The sequence below is a fragment of the Vidua macroura genome, chromosome 5 (assembly GCF_024509145.1).
Source record: "Vidua macroura isolate BioBank_ID:100142 chromosome 5, ASM2450914v1, whole genome shotgun sequence".
Classification (NCBI taxonomy): Eukaryota; Metazoa; Chordata; class Aves; order Passeriformes; family Viduidae; genus Vidua; species Vidua macroura.
This window is the reverse complement of record NC_071575.1, coordinates 16,684,682-16,708,234: the sequence shown is the minus strand read 5'-3', so window position 1 is coordinate 16,708,234 and position 23,553 is coordinate 16,684,682. Positions and strand designations below refer to the sequence as shown.

Here is a 23,553-nt window from a genome sequence, read left to right as displayed (position 1 = left end):
CAACATTAAGGGAAAATTCCATGATTTCAGATTCTGCTTGCACCAGCAGGCCAGTGAAGTTAGACTTCACCAGAACAATGACTTGCAGATGCAAAACCCATAGCAACCCAAGAGGCATGAGATCCCTCCTTTGTGTCAATCAAGCTTGTCAAGCTGTCACTTGCATACTGGACACACAGCTGCAGAAAATAAGGTCACATGAGGGCTTCTGACACTGCCGAGGTGCTCAGTGATCAATTTCAACAGAAGGGAAATAATCTAGGCTTCGGTGAGACCCCAGGAATCCTGTCTGCCCACAGAGAAACTTCCTTCTGCTACCTTACACTCCTTGCTCCAAGCATGTTTCACAACCCAGAGCTGACAGGAAAGCATTAGGCTAAAGCTCACTGCCAATAATTCCTGCCTGATGTGGGCAAGTTGTTTTATCTCCATCATGCCTCAGACATGAGTACCATAACTTCCTAAATGAACAGGATGTTTTGAAGCTCAAGCCACCAACAACTTGGAGATGCTGGAGAGAGATTAATGGTCTTCCTTAATCCCTCCAACCAGCCAGTTTTCTGTGCTAATTATAAGTTAAATAGAGTAAAAATAAATAAAATGGAGTATACAAAATCTCTTCCCATTGTGGAGCAAGCACAAACATGGATATGTAAGGACATGGTGGAATCCCAACACCACAGGCAAACTTGACACAGCTCAGAAAGTGCTGCTCCTGTCTCTTTTATCATTATAATGTAACACAGAATTAATAAGTGTAGCATTCCAAAGCAAAACTATAACCAGTGTAGCACTCCAATGTAAAACTAGAACCAACTTATTTGACACACTACCCTGCAGCTAAGAAAGCATCAGTTTGCAGAGAAAATGTCATTGAACAGGAACTACATCTACCTGGTTCTCCAAAAAAAGTGCCTACAACTTTGCTTCATTACATAACCACAATACTGAAGCAATGCACCAGCATAACAGAATAGGCAGCACACAAAGAAGCATTTAACCAGCTCTTAATTAAAGGCAAAGTCAAATTTTTGCCCTACCAAGGAAAACCATGAAGCACCACAGAACAGGCAGAGTTTACTTACGTCACCAAGCTCTTGACACGCTCCACAGGTAACAAATGGAGTACTTCAGCAGATTCCACCAAACTAAGTAGAGTACTTACAGCTTGGCAGGCCACAAATAGGTTTCCTGGAGCAGAGAAAGAACAAGAACACCTTGTAAATTTACTCAGCTTTCAGTGACTTGTGCTTGCATGGTGCATGCCCATCCTGAAAAGGCTGGAGTCAAGAGAAATACGGTAGCATATGGATCCAAGAACTGGCATGTGTATTTTCTAACCATAACTCATAATCATAACACATAAAATAAGTGCTTCCCTGGCTATCAAAGTAAGTTCCTCCTCCAGCAAGCCAGCACTGAAAGCTGTGACAGCTCCCAGTTTGCATGTTTCCATCACACCCACATGTGCAGAAAGCAGGGATCTGGAGCTAAGCACTGTGGCAGGAGTCACAGACAGCACTCTGCTAAAAAGGAAAAAATGCTGCCTAATTGATCTGAATGTAGCAAAACCAAAGCAAAAATACATACTGATGCTACCACCACACAGGTGCCTATAAACTCTGGAACTTTGGCAATGTACTACTGTGTAAGATCTTCAAAGCTGTCCCATGTACCTAAAGACTGAGTATATATTAGTGAATGGTAGGTGAGTTTGCTGAATTTTGTCTCCTTTCTAAACCTCTCAGGTTTAGAAACTGAGATGGAGGGTTTCCCAGAAGCACATGACAGCCAATGCCCTGCCAGGCAAGAAAGGGCAATTCCTTTCCCACTACACTTCTAAGTTAGCAAATAGGTTGCTTAAAAAAAAAAAAAAAGTATTTCCCCTCCTTAGTCTCTTTCCAGGTTGAAGAAATACTGTTCCTAAACCAGGGAAACTAAAGAAAGTTTTTAAAAGGTTTAACTGTCTCACATGCTGCCAATGGAAAAGAAAGGGAAGTGAGCATTTATATCCTATTTATTCCTCTGCAAACATTCCTCTATTCTAAGTTGCTTAATTCCCCAGGTATGTGCCAGATCCTGCTAACCATTAACCTCCATAAGGAGCTCCTCAAAGAGAGAAGAAAGATCAAGTAATGACAGGAGGAAACTTTCTGCATCTATCTGCATAGTGTAAAGCCAGCTCCCAGTGCAACCTGCAAGCCCTTTGGTAGCAGTGTGCCCATGCTGGACAAAGACAGCAGCTTTCACCTCACTACAGACACATCTTTGTGATCAATAAGGGAAGCACTTCCATACTGGCCCTGAAGATCTGCCAGTAATACCTTGCTGTTGCTCTGACCCAGTTTTCAAGCCCGTTTCCTTGCACTCCACAGCAACCAGAACACCAAAAACACCCAGTTCTGGAACTTGCACTTTGCCTCAGGGCTCAGAGGCCAGGGAGGTCAAATAGAGCACAGGGCTGGGAGCCTTGCACAGGCAGTGAGAGGAGACTGGAGTCCTAATAGAAGGTGAAGGAATTGCAGGAATCCTGGAGGTGGAAAGAATGCCAGAGGATGAAAAAAAGCATCCGGGAACCCTAGTTTGGCAGGACAGTGAAGAAAATCAAGCAAATAAAGTGTGCTATGGGACAATAGGAGGCATGAGTATAGGACTGAGGATGCATTTATTTTCTTTTCCCTTACCAACAAAGAAATAGCACACACACAGAGCCTGAGCAGTGCTGCTACTACTGCCAGCAAAGATGAGACTCAAGAAAAGAAATTCTAGATATTCCTTTTTAGGCTAAGTACATTACAATAAAACAATCATGACAGCATGAAAAACCTGAAAATATGATAAAAGAAAGACCTAAATCAAAAAGGGCCATGCTTGACAAAGCTTCTTTAAAGAAGAAAAAGCAACAGAGCTGATTGGTGGATATGTTCAGGAATATTAACAAAATGACAGACAGCCCTTACAAACAAAGGAACAATGAACACTCAACCTGGGCTATTCAAAAGTTGTTTATAGTTTGTCACAAGGTCAAATGCTTTCTAGCTCTCTGAGTAACAACTGCCCTGCTCTGTGCAGGCTCAGTTAATATTTTTTTTTTTCTGGCCAGAAAAGGAAGACAACCAGTGACCATCTCCTCCTGGAGAAAAGATGCAGCATTTAGAATTGGTGGTGTCTCTTGGGTCAGAGATGGTGTGATGGTTTTGGCTGGGATAGAGGCAATTTTGTTCATAGCAGCTAGTATGTTGCTCTGTTTCGGATTTGTGCTGGAAACTGTTGATAACAGAAGGATGTTTCTGTTACTAATGAGCACCACTCACATAGCACCAAGGGCTTTCCTCCTCCTTTCCTGCTTCTCACCCCACTCCACCAGTGGGGAGGCTGGGGGTACACAAGGTCTTGGGAGGGGTGTTGTCATTTAACTCCAACCAGCCACCAAACCCCCTGCAGCCACTTGGCCACTCCCCCACCAGCAGGATCAGGGAGACAATCAGAAGGGTAAAAGCTAGAAAATTTGTGGGTTGACATAAAGCAGAAACACCATGCACCCAAGCAAAACATAACAAGGATCTGCTTCCCATGGGCAGGCAGGTGTTCATCCATCTCCAGGAGAGTAGGGCTCCATCACATGTAGTGGTGACTTGAGAAGACAAATGCCATCACTTCAAGCATCCCCTCACTTCCTCCTCCTTCCCCACATTTTATACAGTGAGCATGAAGTGATAAAGTCTGGAATATCCCTTTGGTCAGCTGGGGTCACCTGTCCTGACTGTGCCTCCTCCCAGCCTGCCATGTACCCTTACCCTCCTAGCCAGCGTGGCACCAAAGCAGAAAAGGCCTTGACAGCAGCAGTAGGCTCAGCAGTAACAAAAACATCTCTGTATTATCAACCCTGTATTCAGCACAAATCCAGAACACAGCCCCATACCAGCCACTGTGATGAAAACTAACTCTACCAGTGGAACACAGCTGGCACAGCTGACCCCGCTGACCAAAGAGATATCCCCTATCATACGGCACCATGCTCAGCATTTAAAATAGGGGGAAGAAGAAGGCATGACATTTGTCTTCCCATGTAACTGTTATGAGTGATGGAGCATGAAGGGGCTCTCCTGGGGATAGCTGAGCATGTGCCTGCCCTTGGGAAGTGGCAAATGAATTCCTTGTTTTGCTTCACTTGCATGCATGGCTTTTGCTTTACCTGTTAATCTATTTGTATCTCAACCCTTGAGTTTTCTCCCTTTTTACTCCTCTGATGCTCTCCCCTCATCCCTGCTGAGTAAGCAAGCAGCTGTGTGGGGCTTAGTTGCTGGCTGAGGTTAAGATACAACACTTCTTTCTGGCACCCAACATGTGGCTTGCAAGGTTAGAAGAAATAGCAATGTGCCTCTGGCACACATAGAGCCTGAACAGTGCAGGCTATGTGAGCTATGCAATGTGAGCTATGTGAGCAGTGCAATGTACTAGATTGAACCCTGATTGATAGCTGTTATTGCTGTTTAGGTAGTAATTGGAAAGCTTCTGTGCCTGCCATAAGTCTTGCTTGTCTTACTGGATATTAGCAGCCACTGATCATTAGTGACTGCTTTTTGCTTTCACAGCTGTAGTGCTGTACTGCTTAGCATTCTTCTCTGCTGTACCTGGGAACGTTTTGATAACAGCCATGGCAATGCACCCAGGTGGGCAGGTGGCCAGGGCAGTGCTGCTCTTTTTGTCCTGCTGTACCAGCCAGGCTGGAACTCCAGTGTGAACTTAAGTCAATTGGACCTGTGGATGAGTCCACACAGGAGCAGGACATCCCAAAGCATCTGTGGCTGTGGTTAAGTCCATGACAAAGTAGGTACATCTCAAAGCAACTATGGCTTTAGTTATGTCTATGCTGCAGCAGGTGCACCTCTGAAGGAACTTCCCTTGTGACCCAAGGGTAAATCCATGTTGGAGAAAGTACACCTGAAGCATCTGTGCCTGTGGGTAAGCACATGCTGCAGCAGGTACACTGCAAATCATCACCAGCTATGCATGAGGTCATGCTGGAGCACCTCAAGGTGTGTGGCTATAGACAAGTCCATGACAGAGGTACACTCCTGAGGAAGAGCAGCCACATTTGGAGCAGGTATATCTCTGAAGGCACTGTGGTCCACGGCTGCCCTGGAACAGGTGCACACCAAAACACCTGTGGTGATGGGGAAGTCTACACCACAGCAGGTATACCCCAGGAGAAACTGGGACTCATAGGTATGACTGCACTTGGAGCAGGTACTCCCCTAACAAGACTGTGGGTAAATTCAAACCCAAGCAGGGGCAAGGAGAAGAGCTCATTGCAGTGTTAAGTCCTGTGGCCTGGCCCAAAGGGACTGGGGTGGAGATTACAACAGATACAACTTTAAATTGTTGTAATCCATTTCAGTTGCATGTTGTAGGTTTAAGTCACATGTTGTAGGAATTACTGTAGCAGGAACCACCCAAACCGATGGAGGACAAGCTTTACAGGAAGCCTTGCAAGTACAGCAGTGAATTAACATGAGCTGACTCTAGTGGCAAACAATTCCACACAAGACACCAACTCTCCTGTTCTGAGTGACCACTGTAACAGATGGAGCCCAGATTCATGGATTAAATGAACTCAGCAGATATTTTGTGAACATTTTACAGGGGTGGTCCACAGACTAAGGGAATGATAGTATATCAAAGGATGGAAGGGGAAAGGATGGATAATGAGGTTGCATTGGATAGCGTGGTACCTGAGCATGACATAAACAGTACTGAATAACAGGCAGAGAACGTGCTGGTTTTGGCTGGGATAGAGCTGAGTTTCTGCATAGCAGCTGGTATGAGGCTCTGACTTGGATTTGTGCTGAAAGTAGTGTTGACAACACAGGGATGTTTTTGTTATCAGTGTGCAGCACCCACAAAGCATCAAGGCCTTTTCTGCTTTTCACACCAGCCCACTAGTGAGTGTGGGGGTGCACAAGGAGCTGGGAGAGAACACATCCAGGACAGCTGACTCCAACTGACCAAAGGGTTATTTCAGAACATATGGTCATGCTCAGCAGATAAAGTGGGGAATGTTCAGAGTGATGATGTTTGTCTTCCCAAGTCACTATTATGCATGGCAGTGCCCTGCTTTCCTGGAAGTTTCCTGCTCACCCATGGGAAGTGGTAAATTAATTCCTTGTTTTGCTTTGCTTCTGTGTATGGCTTTTGCTTTACCTATTAAGCTGCCTTCATCTCAGTCCACAACTTTCCCACTTTTACTATTCTGATTCTCTGCTCCATCCCAGTGGGCAAGTATGAGCAGGTGAGCAGCTGTGTGGGGATTTGCTGACAGCTGGGGTTAAACCACAACAGTCTTTTTTGGCACCCAACACGGAGCTCAAAGGATTTGAGATAATGATATTTGATTGGAGTTTATAGCTATCACTAATGAGTAACTATTAACTGACAGATGCTGATGTCCTAAACATTGCACTATAGGTCTGAATTGGAGCCTATGAGTCAATAGTCTCTCCTTCACTTGACAGCTTCATCCTGGATTTGGTTTAGATAGATTTCCTTCCTCTTTTTTTTCTCACCTTCTTCTTTTCCTTCCCAAATACCTCTGTCTTCCACTATCCAGGACATCTGTCACCCCATCATTATTATGAACAGCAAATGTTCCGCCATTGTTTCCTGGAGGTTGTTTCCTCTCAAGCTTTGATCTTCTAGTTTAAGTCAAGCTGGTAATTTTGGATACAGTGCTACTACTATTCATTTTCATGCTTTGTGCAATCAGAAAAACTGCTTTTATTTTTTAATATATCAACAAAAAGCAAATAAACAGGAAGCAACTGTAACTGACCTTTGCAGAGGCTTCCTTTGTCAATGGCTGTGAAGAGAGAGTCTATAAAACTCGTCACATGAGGCAGAATGTGGTCTTTGTTCATTGGTCTGTTCAAAATAAATGGGAAGATTTTTATTTCTGTTACACTGACACCTGCATATAAAAGCTTTCTATCACATTTATCTCTATTAAATTACAGGTAGCTCATTCCAAGTTTGAAAACGGCAGCAAAACGTTTTTGCTATTTCTGCCTCACAATTTAAGTTGTAGCACTCGCTGCATCTTCTTTCTAACTAGTCCTTCAATAATTACTGAAAAAATACTGTTGAGAGAGGATAGTGCTTAAAACACACACACTGAAATGTGTCAAGAACATCTCTATACACTAAAGCACCGCATTTAGTGAGTAGGGAATCAAGAAGCTGATATTCTATTCCTGTCTTTACTGTTGACTCATGGTATTTCCATGCAGCACTTGTTTTTGTCTTCTAACCCCAGTTTCCTGAGCCTAGCACTAGCAATTACTGTTCTTTCCTTAGTAAAGTGATTTCTTACAGAAAGAGAGCTAATAGGCAGTAAGAAGGTAGACAGAGTTACAGAAACACATGACAATAGTACCTTAGAATATCCCTTACCTAATATGTGGCAGTACAACCAAAGCAACCCAAGCCTGTGAAAGGTCAGTGATGTCTTCCTTCTCTGGTAAATGCATTAAAGACAGTACATGATCCAACACTGGTACTCCTGCCTTTTCTCCTTGCCTTTTACTTGTTTGTTGCCTTGTATTAGAGCTAAAAATAAACACAAACATTTTAGTAATTCACCATTGCATATCAGAGATTGTTCCTTTTGCTCCTATGATATTCAAAATTATGTAGTCTACTTCTAGCAAAAAGGGCTTGCATTAACACAAGAGATTTTCTTCTTCTCAATGTCCTCTACTGCACAAAACATCATCTAGTCATGCTGAAGAGCACAAACCATGGCCCATAAGAAATGTCAGCTATTTCTCTATAAAGAAATGTCTCTTTATTTCAAGTTCAAATAATATTTCTAGAAGAAAAGACACTGGTTCTCAGTTGGACACCCTCACAACTGGGACATATAGACTCTAGGAACACCTAAGAGTCATCTCTATAACTGTTGTTAATAAACCATGATAACACTGACAGAGATGGATGACAGAAAACAATCAGTGAGGTAAAAGTTTTGGGACTTAAATGGAATCACAAGGTGAGCCCAAATGAACTAGCCTATTTGCAGGCAGAAAGGGTAACACCATAACACCATACTAGAACATATGAACAGGAGTCCTTCACACTCCATGCACAGCAATCTTTCCATTACACCCAGTGCTTGTAAGATCACAGTCAGAAGGCTGCATAGGCTTCACTCTTCAAGAAATACAGAAGCTCATCAAAAGCCAACAGTAAGAATTATTAGAGGCTTAAGAAAATACATTTATGAGATAAACCTCAAGGAATTAGGATTGTTGGTCCAGAGAAAGAAGATCTCAGACATGTCTGATGATGAAAGCCTGCTATTTGTAAATGCCTGATGCAAAGAGTAAGAAATATTCTGCTCTTTATGTTTCCAGCAGATAAGATAAGCAGCAAAGGATTTAAACTGCTGTAAAGAGGGTTTAAGTTATACACTGAGGACTGGGGGAAAAACCCCTAACAACCCAAGAAAAAACCAAAAGCCAAAAAGCCCAAATAAATCAAAAACCACCTGTATAAGTATAAAGATAGCAAGGTACTGGCACAGACTGTCAGAGGCAGCTCAAAAATCTCCAGAATTGGAGTATTTAAAACTAGGTAGGAGATGGGGTATGCAACTCTTGAGATGTCTCCTGGTCATAATTTACACCACTAACATTGCAAGAGCACAAAAAATCAGTCCAAGCAGGACCAAGGTCCTCGCAGCTCTGTACTCCAAACCACTGAAAAAATAGAGAGATCAAGAAACAAAGAAAACAAGGGAAGAAAACCAAGTTTAATCATTTTGACTCGACTTTCTGTTCCCAAAACCTCAGTGCTTCCACTATTATTAAATAAAAATAGGAAAAAAAACAGAGTAGACTGCTTAAAGGAAAAACAAAACCTTTCATAAGAGGCAATACAAAGTCAAAAGTTTTGAATTGGCTGAGTTAGAATTACTAGAAAAATCACTATTAGCAGTGGTCATTCTGTGCTTCAGTGGTTACCCCTAATTTTCCAAAGAGGCTCCGGGGAAAGCAACCATTTCATTGCAACCAAGCCAGGTTTGTAACTAAAAGCAGTCAAGCTGTGCCAGCACAGTGCTACTTCTGGATTAATTACATGTCCTTTGATAACCAGCTGTGCTCTATGGCAAGACTATTGTACTGCTGCCAAGAAAGCTCCTGGACAAGACATATGCATACAGGGAAAAAAGCTGGGGCACAGGCAGGAGTTTAGTAATGACAAGAAGCTGAACTGCTGCACTCACTACAAAGATTAACTGCCAAGGGATGCAGTTTGCATGATGGTGTAACAGATCCCCATCATATGTGCACCACAACACTGTATGTATCAGTCACCATCTTTCTGTAGTGGCATCTCTTCTCATATAATTTCAAAAAGGAAAGTGATATTCTACTATATCACTTGGTTTGCCATGCAATGTTGCCATTTTACACAACTCCAGCAAATACTGGAGGGCAACTTTGATGTGCTCTGCACTGCCTTCAGGCCTAGAGCCACACAGACACATTTAGTGTTAGCTAAACTTGAAAAGTCTCACCTGACAGATGCTTCAGTGAAAACAAGAGGATACTTTTCAAATGCCATTGAACCAATGGTAGGAGGCTCTGCTTTCACCAAAATAAGTTTAGCCAGAATTGCCACAGCCTCATCCTTTGTAATGGCATCTGTGCCAGAGAAGCAATGTTCAATGTATTCTAGAAAGCATGGGAGAAAATGCTAAAGAGACAAAAAAAAAAAAAAAAAAAAGGTAAAAGCCAAAGATTGGCAAGTCTCTTTAATCATCATCAAATCCACAAAAAAACCCACAACACCAACCACAGGGAAATCCAAATGCTCAAAAATGTCAGTAAAGCATCAAACTTATCAGTTCTGGTGCCCCTAGACACCAGCAGGGACTGTAATTTAATGCAAAAACTCATTTTGTGCCAAATCCAGTCTTATCAGGACATTCCAGATCCTTGACTTGGCTTTCACCTCCCATTCCATTTAATTAATTTGATTCCTCCCAGATCGCCACTTATATAGCTTATTCTTCATTTTCACTTAGTTTCTCCAGAACTCATTCTCTTCCTCTCATCCATAACACACTCACCCTCTTAAGTCCCCACAGACAAGCTTCTTTTTGTGAACAGATACTTATCACATTCTCCAACTCTGAGAACCCTTACACAACTTTAACACAATAGCACAAGTAAACTCTTTCCTTCTTATCAGATCATAACAGAAGTTTAAATAAACATCATGTCAATACACAACAATCCTTCAGCATTCAAGGCAGGTAAGTATACTGGGTATCCTCCAGTTGTTCCCTTTAGCAACAAAAATAAACATAATGCACAATCACTTCCACCTACCCTCTCAAATTGCTTCATTGTGAACATTGCTTCAGAGAAGTCCAAAAGAAAATGGCGTTCAAATCTACTTGCAAATACCTGCAAGATGCACGTGAAAGGTAGCAGAATGAGAGACATTTCATAGTCAGCTCTTCACTACCCATGGGACAAGTTTTCTGGTATACAAATCAAGCATTCTCTGAACTCTTGAGATACTTTGCCTGGCTCTCCTGCTAATTCCAGTACACAGAGCAGCATTGTTTCCAAGTGACAATTCAGGTACAGAAATGCAGTCCTTTTTAACAAACCCTACTGACACAACCCTTTTTGACAAACACTGCTGGATCCTACTGCCTCTGTGCAATGACAACTGAGCTATCTCTTCAGTGTGATATGGAAAACAGAAATTGAAAGTTCTAGGACTGCAGCACAGACACATGAACTGTTAGGAAACATAGGCCCAAAACATATTTCAACTCGGCATTTTTTCTGTGTAGCAGGTTGCAGAAAGTTTATTACCTCATGGGCAGAGCAAACCTCTGTGCTTCTGAAGGATCCAAAAGAGGAATAGTTCTTTGAAATAGCCAGGATCAGTACTCCTCAATGCCAAGATAAAATACACACCCAGATCTCTCTTTCCCAAACCCTTCAGAACACAAGGACAGCTTTAAGCCTCCTCTAGTTTAACAAAAGCCCCCACAAATCTCCTCAAATGTTTGAAGAAGTCTGCTGAGCAAAACTGGCCTCACGCCACAGGCAAAACCAATCTTACTTCAACACAAGCCAACACTGAAAACCAGATGAAATTTGATCTTCTTTAAACAATTGCAACTCTTGCTTTCCTATTGTAAATCGCGTGGCATTTTTATTTGAATTATTTTTTCACACACACTACAACTATGGTCCACACTGTTAATTGCAAAATTATAATTTATTGTAACATGAAAACTAAAGAATCAGACTCCATAGTATAATCTGTTGATCTTTGCAACATTACATTTGATAGGAATGTATGCAGCTAATAATGTCAATGCTTCAGGAGCAAAGGTAGTAGTGAAATATGCTTACCCCTGTACTTTCTAAATCAAAACTGCACTTGGGTGAGCCTTGTTCACAAGGCTAAGGCATGCTCATTAAATGCTTGGAAACTTAAGGAAAAATGGTTTTTTTTTTTCACTAAGTTTGACTCAATGATCTGCTTTATCACCATAGGCAGGATGTATTCCTTCACTGTTCTCCTTCCTTTCTCTACAGAGGCTGTACGTGTTTGAATTAGAGCCTGGATTTCATTGCAATGATGTCTGCCATGGTGACATTGCTATACTGACAGCCTGTGCAAGACCATCAGGTAATCCCAAGACCTCTTCAGACTTTATTTAAGGCATTGGGCAGGTTCTTCATTATCTGTGCAAAAAAGCTGAAGGGAACCTTACAGTATATTTCCTAGCCTGAAATACAATGTCCAGAAATCACCCTGCTCTAGGGCATTTGAAGACTGGGATTTCTGGTATAAGCAGCAATCCATGTTACCTCCTGAATAGCTTCCTTGGTCAAAGAATCTGGCAACAAAACATTTTCCGCCAGCAGGAATGCAGAAATGGCATTCAGCAGCATCTTGCAGCAAGATGATGAGAGATATGGTGTCTGTAACATTTTTATTAAAACCTGAAATGAAAAGAGAGAACTCATATTTGTCCATGAAAATACTGATTATCTGGTCTGAATGGCCTGGACAGTCCCTGGACCAGGATGGCACAGAGTTCTAAGCTTCAGCCCACAGAAACAAATCCTAATAGTCCCACTGAAGTCTGAAGGCCCTAAATCTAGCCTAATGGGGTCAAATGTATGTGAATCTGGCAGAACTGCTCTATACCACAGATATGGGGGAGTCTCCTCCACAGTGGCAGGAACAGACTCTAGAAGCAGTAGCCCATTTTCCCCATTGCTCATTTAAAGCTGGGCTACACTGGCATTACAATACAGAGGTAAAATCTCACCAGATCAGAGAGGTAGCAATACTCAAAATACATGTCTCTGTACACTCAAATCCTAAGCCCAGTGATGCATCAGAAATGGGTTCGAATGCTTCAGCTGACCACACCTCTTCCATGTTCAAATGATACCTCTCTGACACATCTAAGTGCCAGTCTGACTCACCTGACAGACATCTTCAGGCAGTGAGATTTTAGATCCATTTGCGTGTTCCACTAAGATCAGATAAGCATGCAGAATCCTTTCCATCTGCTCTGAAGCCACAGAGCAGTTGACCTTTGTTATTTTCCTCTGCAAATCTAGGAGCGACTCCTGTTTAAATAAAATAACTTAAATGTTTCAGATAAATGAACAGACTCTGTTTCACTTACTGCTATTTGAAGGACATTCTGAAGAATCAGTATCTCAGCCGCCCAACAAACTATTGTTGGCTCTTTTATACATATTCCATAAATTAAACCATGCAGAAACACTGTGAAATTTCCCTTAGGCATAAGGAATCCCAAGGAATCCCAGATTCCTTGGACAGAAACACAAGGAACTCCTAAACTCCTAATTGGGGTCCCCAGAAAGGCTGACACTTGACATACAAAGTAGGAAAGAGGAAATATTTGGTTCCACACCCACAATGGTTTGGAAGCACACAGCTTTCACTGAAATTACCAGAATTTAGGTACTTTTACACTTTATGCATCATTTTGCTAATGTGGATGCTGAGAGATTACTTATATAATGTACATTCTACATGAGTGTCTCTTTCTGTCCAGAAGATATAAACTCCTATCCCTGATCCAACAATTGAACTCAATTCGACAGCTATCACAGACTACATGAATACTTCCCTCTGAGCAAGATATCCCCTGTGCATCCATCAGTTCCCAGGGTAAAAGAAAAAGCCTCATTAAAAATAAAAGGCAACATGTAATGAATTTCCAAGATCTTGTAACAACTGCAGATGCTGAGTCAAAGAAACCTCAGGGTTTTTTCAACAGTCAGTGATAAACAAATCTGTAGCTAATGACAGGTAAAAACTGCTTATCATATTGGGTGAGGCCAGAGGAACCAGATGGGATTTTCTACGAAACTGGTTAGTCACAGCAAAGCAGTCTCAAGAAGGAACCAATAGGAATTATTTACCCATGCTGGAAGGACTACCCTAAAAAATCTCATGTGAACCATTTCCTGCAGTTTCCCGTTTCATCCCTCTCAGAAGCACAACTGACACAGTCTGTTGTTAGTTGCAAGAGATTTCAATCCTCCTTAGCAAATCCCCCTACCAGATGTTTGCAAACTTTTAACTACTGGTCAGGTAAGTAAAACACACTGCCAGGCTGTGTCATTGCCCTGTTCTACATCACCCTGATCCAACACAGCACAGCCCGCAGCACTCAGCTGTGCTCCTTCAAACCAGAGCGTAACCCCCAAGCAGCAACACAGGAACACCCAGACTGAAAACATTCTGATTTTCAGTACTTGGCTGCAAGGTTCAAATTTGGATTTCCAGGTTTAACCCAACTCTTTGCCTTAAAAAGATCTGAATGGCAAAAAGCTTCCCTCTTACTGTCATAAAGTGGTTTTGAACCACCAGTAGTGCAGCAACATAAAACAAGCACTACATTCCAGCAAGGGTTCTGCAATGTGTGCAAAGGCAGACTGTACAAATCATCCTTGCCCAGCCATAGGACTGAGTTCCAAGTCTCACCTGCAGTAGCTCCCTTCTCACTCACAAAACCAGGGTAACTCTGAGCTTAGAAAAGAAGGGTGAAATTTTTCCCATGACTCTGTGGAATTTTTCCCATGACTCTGTATTTTATGTTTCCAAAGCAGATAAAAACCCATTTCTGGTCCAATAAAACAAAAACACTTTCCTCAGTAAGTGCAGAATTTTTTCTGTCACTCATGCATAAAAAAATAACAGTAAGAAGAAAAATAATAAGTCTACCTCCAGGCACTTGAAGACAACGTCAAAATGCTCCTTATGGATATGCACTGCAGCTGATCTGATCATTTGCTTGAAGGCTTCTCCAACAGCTACCCACGGTAGCTCAATTTCTTCTTCAGTCATAGGCCCCAGCTTCATCAGAATTAACTTCATAGCCTGCACAGGAAAATAGTGTATCATGCTCTTAAGACTTAGAAAATAATGTAGCAATCCTAAAACTAATTAGTGCAAGGTATTGCTAAAATATTCCAGTGATCTCAATTCTTTCTAGAATGACCACAGGGAAAAAAAAAAAAAGGCTATCACCTAAAATCTGAAATATCAGCAAGAAGTGTGATTTCAGCATAAAGGAATATTGAAAAGGAATTACTTAAAACAACCTTCCTGTACCCAAAAATATTCTTAGAAGGTTTTCAGACCCTACCAGGTAATTACCCACATGCTTATCATCAAGGATCCACTGATGTGAAGGAGAAAACACTCCTGGTTTCAGTGAGCACTGCCTAAGGCCTATTACAGTGACAGTTCAAGCAGCAATCTTGTCTTTACCGTCTCTGCACAAGAGTGGAACATGTTTCGAACACCCTTGCACATCTCAAAAAGCAGCTGTCCTACACCTTCCACCTTTTCGGGGTGTTCTCCCAGGTCACGGAGCATTAAATTGAAGAGTTCATTTTTATCAGAAACCTATAAAACATAAGGAGAAAAAACCATTATCTTCTATTCAGAGCTGCCAGATGGATAGAGAAAATCAAAAGGCTCCACAGCACCATGTTGTTCTCCTAGTCCTGCCTTCCCACAACAGCTCAAACTCATTATTTTTGTGACCACACAAAGAAATTCAAAGAATAAATTTGATCAGCTATTCAGTCACTACAGCTCCCACAATCCCAGAATGTACACAGGTCTGCTGAGGTCACTGTAGCTAAAATATATGGGTTTCATTTTTCTCATGATTATAAATACATCCATAAATGCACTGTTAAGCCGGTCACAACTGAAACAAAAAAGTCCCTGTCCTGATGAGAAAGAGACATCTATCAGCTGAACACAGATTCCAGTCATCTGAAACTAGAACCACATTTGAGAATACTGCAGGGACTTATGATCCAATATTGTAAACACCTCAGTTTCTGAGGATTTGACTTAAAGTTGAGAAATTTCCAAAAACAACCAATCAAACGAATATGCTTTATTAAGGTCTCTCAACTTAGGACAAAAATGAGGATACTCAAACTTGCTAGCCAGTCTAAGGAAGGCTTTTGTATGTTTTGACTAAAGAAAACCCAACAACTACCACTTCCTTTCCTTACTCCATGAAAGGCTGTTGTCTGATCTTGGCTGATCTGCCTGGCAATGTTACATACAGTGATCATCAGGAGAAGAAAAACATCACAAGAATTTTAGTTCTACAAAGGCCTTTAAGTATTCGTGGAAAAGCCAATAGAAAAATGTGCATATACAAATTCAAGCCTCCCTTCTGCAGGATTACTTTACTATTTCTAGTCATTGTAGATAAACTGACCACAGGCATTTAGTTTAACATCTCTAAACAGAGAGTGCTAAGGCCTCTATTTGCTACTACTGACACAGAATGCATGACATTCTCAGAATGACAGAAAAAAACCCCAACAAAATGATATAAAAATGACAACTCGGGACATGCTGTACGCCAGTCCAGGATTTGTTAACCCTTCTCTGGAGAAAACCTAATATTGAATATTGAATCCAAAAACCACCTCAAAATGAAGATAGCACCAAAGCACAAACGTCCCACTTACCTTTCTCATTAGAAAGACAAAACTCTCAGCAGCAAAGTTTCTGATGTGCAGTTTGTGGTGAGCCAGCAGGGTGCTGTACAGGCTACAAAGAGACAAAATAATTCATTGTCTTATGGGCAATGCAAGAATTGCCATCAGCTGGTTAAAAAAATTGTTTCCACTTTACGTTACCACTTTTTACAAACACTAAGAACCTGTCCTTCTAGAGAGAGCCAATATCTTCCCTCATCTAGATTCCTTTCCACTCTCCCTGCAAAAAGAACAAGAGTTCTGCAAAGAAGGTCAAATGACAGTACCAGGCAAATTAAGCCACAATCAGAAATACCTTTCAAATCTGCAGATCTACACAGATTCAACTGTAGCATCAAGATTTTCAAGATATATGTTAAACAGCAATAAGTGAAATGAAAGTCGATTTATATGCCAGATTTGTATTTCAGTTGAGCCAACAGGCTATCCTGTATACTTAAAAGTTATGAAAGATTCAGTTTGCAAGGCTGATAAATATTTGCAGTTTGCTGGTATCAGTAACAGTGGCAGATGGCTCATCACAGGTTCATTGCAGAGGGAGTGGTGCCTCAGATTCTCTCAAATTGAGCAGATAATTTTTCAATATGTTCGACAGCTTAGCCTGGGCTGGGGAGGAAATCTGTAACCAGTTTTTTGCTCCATCTGTTCCAAACTGAAATTAGGAGGAAGAAACATGGAACCACTGTCTATGTTAAAAGGAAGAGCCCAGCTACACCAGCAATTTAAGACTGAACAAGTGGGCACACTGGATCAGGCCACATGCTCAGTCAGTCTACAGCAGCTGCCAAAACCAGATACCTGGGAAAGGTTTAAAAACACAGCAAGCACATATGAAATCAGCCTTCAAGCACCTGCAGCTCAGGAACTCCTCAAGCCCAGAAGCCCCAGCATTTGATAACTCCCTGGAGCTTGGCCAGTCCCTCTCTGAGAAAAACTGAGAAAGCATGCTAAAAAGTATACTGAAGCATTAAGCCATGTATTCATGTGGCATTTACATTTCTATGGCATCTAGTAACTGCTGATCAAGACATACACTAAATATCGTTTTTACCTGTATATGTTGTGTATGTCCTTCACCATCAATCTCCACAAATACTTGTAGAGATAGGAAAGAGATGTAAAAGCCCATTCTAACAGCTCTGTGTCCTGTGTATCCAATAACTTGGTGATGGCCAGGAAAAAATCATGAAAGTGAGGATAGAAGTCAGCCTGAAGATCTCGAGCCAGTTGCACCACTAGACTGTGTTTCAGAAAATACACCAGTGTTAGTGCATTTCAAAAACAAACCAATCAAAACCTAGTCAAACATTGCATAATCCAGCACAGTCTCTTTGGAAAGGCAGCATCACTTTTACTCCTCACTTTTAAAAAAATATCACCTATTAGGCAGCTGTGGATGGCAATAATCTTAAGAGTTTCAAAAAACCAAGCAGGCAGGACCAGTGAACAAGAAAACAAATTATTAACATCAAACAAAGCACATTAATACAATGTCTGACATTCAGTAAGCACTCCAGCGAATTTGTTTGCCTTGTCACAAGTATATGTTTTTTTGAAGACTTAGAACCATAAAGCTCTACCAGGAAAATATGACCACTTTGGGCTTGCTTATTGCTTATTTTCCTCAGGCACAATAAAGAGAAAGAACACTTACAACAGGAGTCATGCTTACTTGTAATGCCATCAAGGCTTATGACTACTTTTTGTGACCATATACTTACTTTAATAGGGGTTGGTAAGCAAGACTGCCTTCGACTTGCAAATGTGTCTTCAAGCTCTGTACAACAGCACTTTGGTAATAAACCAGCTGGTTGAAGGACTGGCATTTGTTGGCCACTTCATTATAGAATTGCACTGTTCAAACAACAAAAGAGAAGCCCTGAAAACTAGTCCAGTCCCTGGTAAGCATGTAGGGTGTTAAAGAATAACAGTGCTCCAGAGCCCAGTCCAAAAACCAGTCAGTAATCTCCCACTGGGCTCTGGATGAAGAAAAAACATATTTTAGCAGTCTAAGGAAACAGGAAACATGAATATAAATGACGTACCAAAATGCCGAGTGAGGTTCAGTTCCTTCCATTTCCGCAGTCCTTCGAAAAAGTAGGTTTCAACCTCCTGCCAAAACAAAGATGAAGAATAGCTACCAACCCTAATGAATGTGTCCTGTAAAGATGAGAGGTTCAAATGAAGACAACTATCGGGTGCCTTAAATATTTAAAGAATATTCTAAGAAAACTCAATGACTAATTTCAACAGGTACTATGGAGTTTCCCTGAAAATAAGTCTTTCTTTCAATATTCAAAACACATTTGAAAATATTTTCTGGTGACAGGACTTGTTTACATAATTGCTTTTTATACCTCTGTTGACTGGCCTTGATAATCTAAGATGCTGAGCCATAGTTCACCCAGCACAACGCCTTGGGATTTTCTTTTGGCATCCTCTCAGCTATTGAGTGGGAAGTTCAGAACAAGCCAGTAGGCCAGGTGGCAATAACCTGCAAAGCACTATAATCATAATGATGATTTATATGACGCATAGAAATGATCCTTGTGGTCCATATAAAGACACATGCTCATACTTTATACACATGCTGCCAGTATGTGGGTGCAGATAGGTAAGAAGTGATATGTCCCATGTAACAAGTAATAGGACAAGAGGAAATGGCCTGAAGTTGTGCTAGAGGAGGTTCAGACTGGATATTAGGGAAAATTCCTTCACTGAAAGGGTGGTCAGACAGAGAAGTGGTTGAATAATCATCCCTGGAAATATTTAAAAGATGTGTAGATGTGGCACTTAGGGACATGGTTTAATGATGAACTTGACAGTGTTAGGTTAACAGTCAGATTCAATAATCTTAGTCTTTTCCAACTTATGATTTTCAAACTTCTGCTTCTATTGCAACTACTCAGCACATGCAAGTCTTTCTGAGTCTGGTCCTAGGACTGCTAAATGACACAGCAGCATCTTTCACGTTCAGAAACAGGCCCACCAACCACATGGAAGACATCAGGGTGGTATTGACAAAATGCCTCAATGGCAATACTGCAAACCAGGTAAAAAAGTACAAGGGAACAAAGCATGAAATGAGGCTCCAGAAAAAGCAGTTCTTGCAGGAGCTCCTTTCCAATTTCCTTCTAAATAAATTTCTTAAGTGACTCTTTCATGGAGTATGTCTACTTGTAATGTTATTTCAGAAAATAATCACAATTGCTGCTCTCACCTCAGCATAGCTCCCAGTTCTGTCAATTCGATGAATAATATCAATATTAATGTTGCTTAGGCGCTCCGAAAAGGTAAGAAACTGCAAAAAAAAAAAGGCACATTTCTTGCTCAATTCTGAGCACAGCCCCTCCAAATCTCTTTCGATAGCACACACACTGCAAACAGAAACCCCACTTCTAAAGATGGGCTGCCAGATAATACTCCTCAATATCAGCCCTACAAGATCAAGGCAAAACGCCCAGCAGCAGGACTGACCCTCTACCCCCCGACCTGCAAACCGGGGCTCGCAGCCCACGCAGCACAACACGATGACAGAGATGCAGAGAAATCTACCCAGATTTCAGCAAAATGCCCCGCTCTCAGCCTTCCTGAAACAACGCCCTGGTTAATTTCATCGAATTATTTCCTACGTTAGGGCGGTGGTGAGCCTGCTGCCTGTCACGGACGGTGACCGGCGGCCGGAGCTGCCGCACTCCGGCCCCGCCGTCTCGGCCGGGACCCTCGCAGCGCTGAGCAGACCCTGCCCCGCCGCCCACCCTCGCGACTCCTGCCGCGGTGCCGCTTCGGCAGCCGGGCACGACCGCTGAACTAACACCGACGGCGGAAGCCTGAGCTCCCTTCCCCGGGCCAGCAGCCGCGTCCGGGCGGGCGCTCACCCGGTGCGTGTTGCCCGACTTGTGGGCCGTGGGCTTGCTCTTCATGGTGGCGGTGGCGGCGGCGGAGGCCCCACGGCGAGTCCCGCACGTGCGGCCCTACGCGCCAGGCGCCGCCATGCCGGGCACGGGCTGCCGGGAGCAGGGGCGGGACCGCCGGCGGAAGGGGCGGGCGATGCCGAACGGGACCTGTGCCCGGAGATGGGGGATGCCCTGTCCCCGTCTCACCTTGGCAGTGAGCGGGGATTCCCTGCGAGGGGTGGCAGAGCAGCCCCGCTCGGCCGTTGTCTGTGCGCTCTGGTGTAGGGCTGGGCCACCTCGGTACCAGGGGGAGGCTGCGACGGTGCCCAGGGAAGAGCAGTTTGTGCTATGGCGAAAGTGTGATGGGGCGAAGCGCAGCCCATAGCACAGCATTGAGGGCTCGTCCCGAAACGGCCACTGCCCAGCTCCCCGGTCTTAGTAGTGATTTTTGTCCGGACCTCAGCAATTTAGACCAAAATGCTCATCGCAGACAAAGTACATGCAAACCAAGTCCTCGCACAAGAGCAAATGGTTACGGACTGGTCGTTCCTTGCAGTACCACGGCTTGTGGGAGCTTCTGCCTGCGGCTGCAGTTGCAGGAGGGGAGGGACACGTGAGAGGGGTGAGAGATGAACTTAAGGTTGGAAGTAGCTTTGGTGCGGGCAGGTGTAGTACAGACAGCTCAGAACCACGCGGCCGTCCGAGGTTGCGGCTTGCCCAGCTTGAGAATTCGGCCTTGCCGAGGCCGCCCGTCCCGCCTGCTGCAGGCAGCTCAAGGCCACTTCCAGAGATCAGGCTTGCAGGCTATTCAGACGGGAAGACATACAGGTGGATTTGAGCGCGGCTGAAGTTCACGATTAGGAGCACGTAGGGACCCACAGCTTCGAACAGACCCAACAGGTTAAACACTGCCAGGTGCATCTAGAAAGGTTGCCCACAGGCAGGCAGTAAGCCATTAACATGATAGTCATCTGGATAGGTCGGGGAACGTGCTTGCTTCAGCACCTATGGAGTCAGAGCTACTGAGACAGCTTTAAACCTTGTTCTTCTGCTGTAGGAATAGAAAATACTTACGGTGTTAGCATTAGATGGGAAGAGAATACCTAATTAGACATTTAAGTTTGAAAAGGTTGGCTTAAGTGATTTCAAGGCCAAATACCTTAATAGAAAGTGCAGCCAAAAGCATGTTGAGAGGTCTAGATCCACGAGAGCTTAGGCACCAATATGCAACTGTTTAAGAGCACAAATAACTCTCCAGAAGTGGTTAGTAAATTCACTTACTATGTCTCCTACCTGTTGTATACTTGTGGAAAACAGTCTACAAGATCTTTTTTTCCATTATGAATAGCATCTATAGCAGAGCTGTAGAACTTCATGGGATGCATGCACTACAAAATCACCCAAGGAAATGAGAAAAATCTAACATTCATGTAAAGTAATGGGGAGAAGAGCTCAGGTGTGCTCTGGCTGTTGCAGAAGTCATCATCAGCAAAAATAAAATACATTAGAGGAAGTTTTTAAAAGGCTAAAAATGCTCATTTTGTTTGTAAATTGGCAATTTCTCAGAAGATTGAGACAGGGTAGACCTGCAGCTGCTGATGTTCCTGAGAGTTTCTGGTTGCGAGAGCTACTCATGGACTGCGTGTCAGCCAGCACTGAATACTGCACTTGGAGGTACATCTGAGAGAGCCTCAGGCTAATAGCCCAGGTATATCAATACCAGTATGACCAGGACAGTAGGTCTGGTGCCTCAGCTGGCAAAGTTCAGTGACCCAGAAGGGCCCTTCCCCAATTGTGTATGAGCTGCAGCTATGTTAACAGTATCTTTGCTACATACACTCCCTTCTGACTGCAATGCCTCAAGCCTCAGGACTTATTCTTTTACTTTTCCAGTAAGAGATGAGGTTTTCCCATCTCTGGGCCCCAGCTCCAGAACTGTGTGATTATCTGATGGTCCCTGCCAGCAATTCTCCTTCAGAAATTTATGTTACGGGCATTAAACATTAAAAGCAGATGGCCTTCTGAAGAGTAATGGCTTATTGGTAGTAATACCTGTAGAGGCACGTAGAGGAAACCTTTGTAAAATAGTGCATGCATGTCTACCAAAGTAGTCACCAATTGAGATCTGACTTCTTCAAACACCCAGTGTGGGCTGCAGCCACCAGTCCCTGACTCTAATCCATCAGCACTCCTGAAACAGGTCTGAGATTCCTATGTCTCCTCTATTCCTGGGCTTTTTAGTTCTGCAGTTGAAAATCTACTTACTGGACTCAGCAAGAGCCAGACCCACTTTATGTAGAAGCAAAGCAGGCTTGCCTTCTGGTAGTCTGTAGTTTAGCCTAATAGTAGTAATTGGGGTGAAATACCTCAATATTTAACCCAGGATGGTCTCACAGGGCAGAATTCATCCCAGACAACCTACATGTTTAGAATGTGTGTGTCCGCCTTTAAGCAGCAACTTCAGGCTCCTTTTATATTCACTGAAGATCTAGACACATTCTTGTACTCAAAACATCTGTGTTAGAATAGAATTAATCCTAGAATTGGTAGTCTCGGAGTCTGGGTGACTCCATTATGTGTGCATATCTACCACTGTCCCTGTGGATGCCCCCCCACATGACATGGCTCAAAACTACATAAATACACAGTATCCAAATGGTTACCGAGTTGCCCTACTTCTGTCATATTTTATGTGTATTAATCACAAGCGCAGCACATACTTCTGAAGTCTGTATGACACTGAGTTTCTGACTTAAGGGACATGTTACTTGACTCAAGACAATGAGCAGCCAGGTCAGACTATTTTTAACCAGAGGACATTGTAGATTGCATAGGTGCACAGGTGTTAGATCAAATTTTCATTTTCCTACCATATTCATAGAGGCATGGTGGAGTTTGCATAGGTAATTATATTGTGAGAGAATTTTCCCTTTCAAAATTAAATATAACAGGATAATAGATGAGCAGAAACAACTGTGAATTACACCAACCAACTTCCAATATTGGATGCCCAAAGCTAGGTTGCTCAATCAATATTAGAGACACTAAACAGTTATCTGAGCTGGTTGTGAGCGCAGAAGCCTTTCTCTTTGTCTATCTTGAGTCACCACACAGGTGACATGCAGGGGCTGGGGTGGATGTGGTTGTAAACTACTGCATCACAGGAGCTCTTCAAAATCCTCCTGTAGGGAGAAGCTGGCATGAGTTGAAGGCAGGTTATACAAGTGTATCATGCAGTTTGGTGTATTCTTTCAACTGAAGCAAACAGATTTATAATTTTTAAATTTGTCTGCAAAGTAAGATGAGCCCTTTGTAACACAATGATATATTTTCACTGCCAGTTTCCTCCTCAGCTTCTAGCTGGCATTTTGCCTTGCCTTGCGGGAGAAAACCCCACAAGATTATGTAGGATGTTGTTGAGAGCACTTCAAAATCAAAGCAGACAAGATACTGGAATCCTGTTCTGCAATGTGGTGGAACTGTTTGGCCACATTTTTTCTAATATGCCTGAAGCATAGAGATTCTGCAAATAATGCATC

General features: G+C 42.8%; 1 protein-coding gene across 1 annotated transcript in view; it reads right to left on the bottom strand.

Annotated features, from left to right (window-relative positions):
• Nucleotides 1–20,041, bottom strand: part of UTP20 (UTP20 small subunit processome component) — a 63,486-nt gene extending 43,445 nt beyond the window's left edge. The window contains exons 1-15 of the mRNA XM_053979070.1: nt 19,997–20,041; nt 19,339–19,419; nt 18,164–18,230; nt 17,840–17,972; nt 17,170–17,358; nt 16,089–16,170; nt 14,857–14,994; nt 14,308–14,463; nt 12,531–12,677; nt 11,904–12,038; nt 10,395–10,472; nt 9,578–9,756; nt 7,450–7,605; nt 6,833–6,921; nt 1,086–1,191 (exon numbers count right to left, since the gene is read on the bottom strand). Coding sequence (XP_053835045.1) covers nt 1,086–1,191; nt 6,833–6,921; nt 7,450–7,605; nt 9,578–9,756; nt 10,395–10,472; nt 11,904–12,038; nt 12,531–12,677; nt 14,308–14,463; nt 14,857–14,994; nt 16,089–16,170; nt 17,170–17,358; nt 17,840–17,972; nt 18,164–18,230; nt 19,339–19,419; nt 19,997–20,041 — 1,781 coding nt within the window. The remainder of the gene's footprint in view (nt 1–1,085; nt 1,192–6,832; nt 6,922–7,449; nt 7,606–9,577; nt 9,757–10,394; nt 10,473–11,903; nt 12,039–12,530; nt 12,678–14,307; nt 14,464–14,856; nt 14,995–16,088; nt 16,171–17,169; nt 17,359–17,839; nt 17,973–18,163; nt 18,231–19,338; nt 19,420–19,996) is intronic.
• Between the last annotated feature and the right edge of the window lie 3,512 nt (nt 20,042–23,553).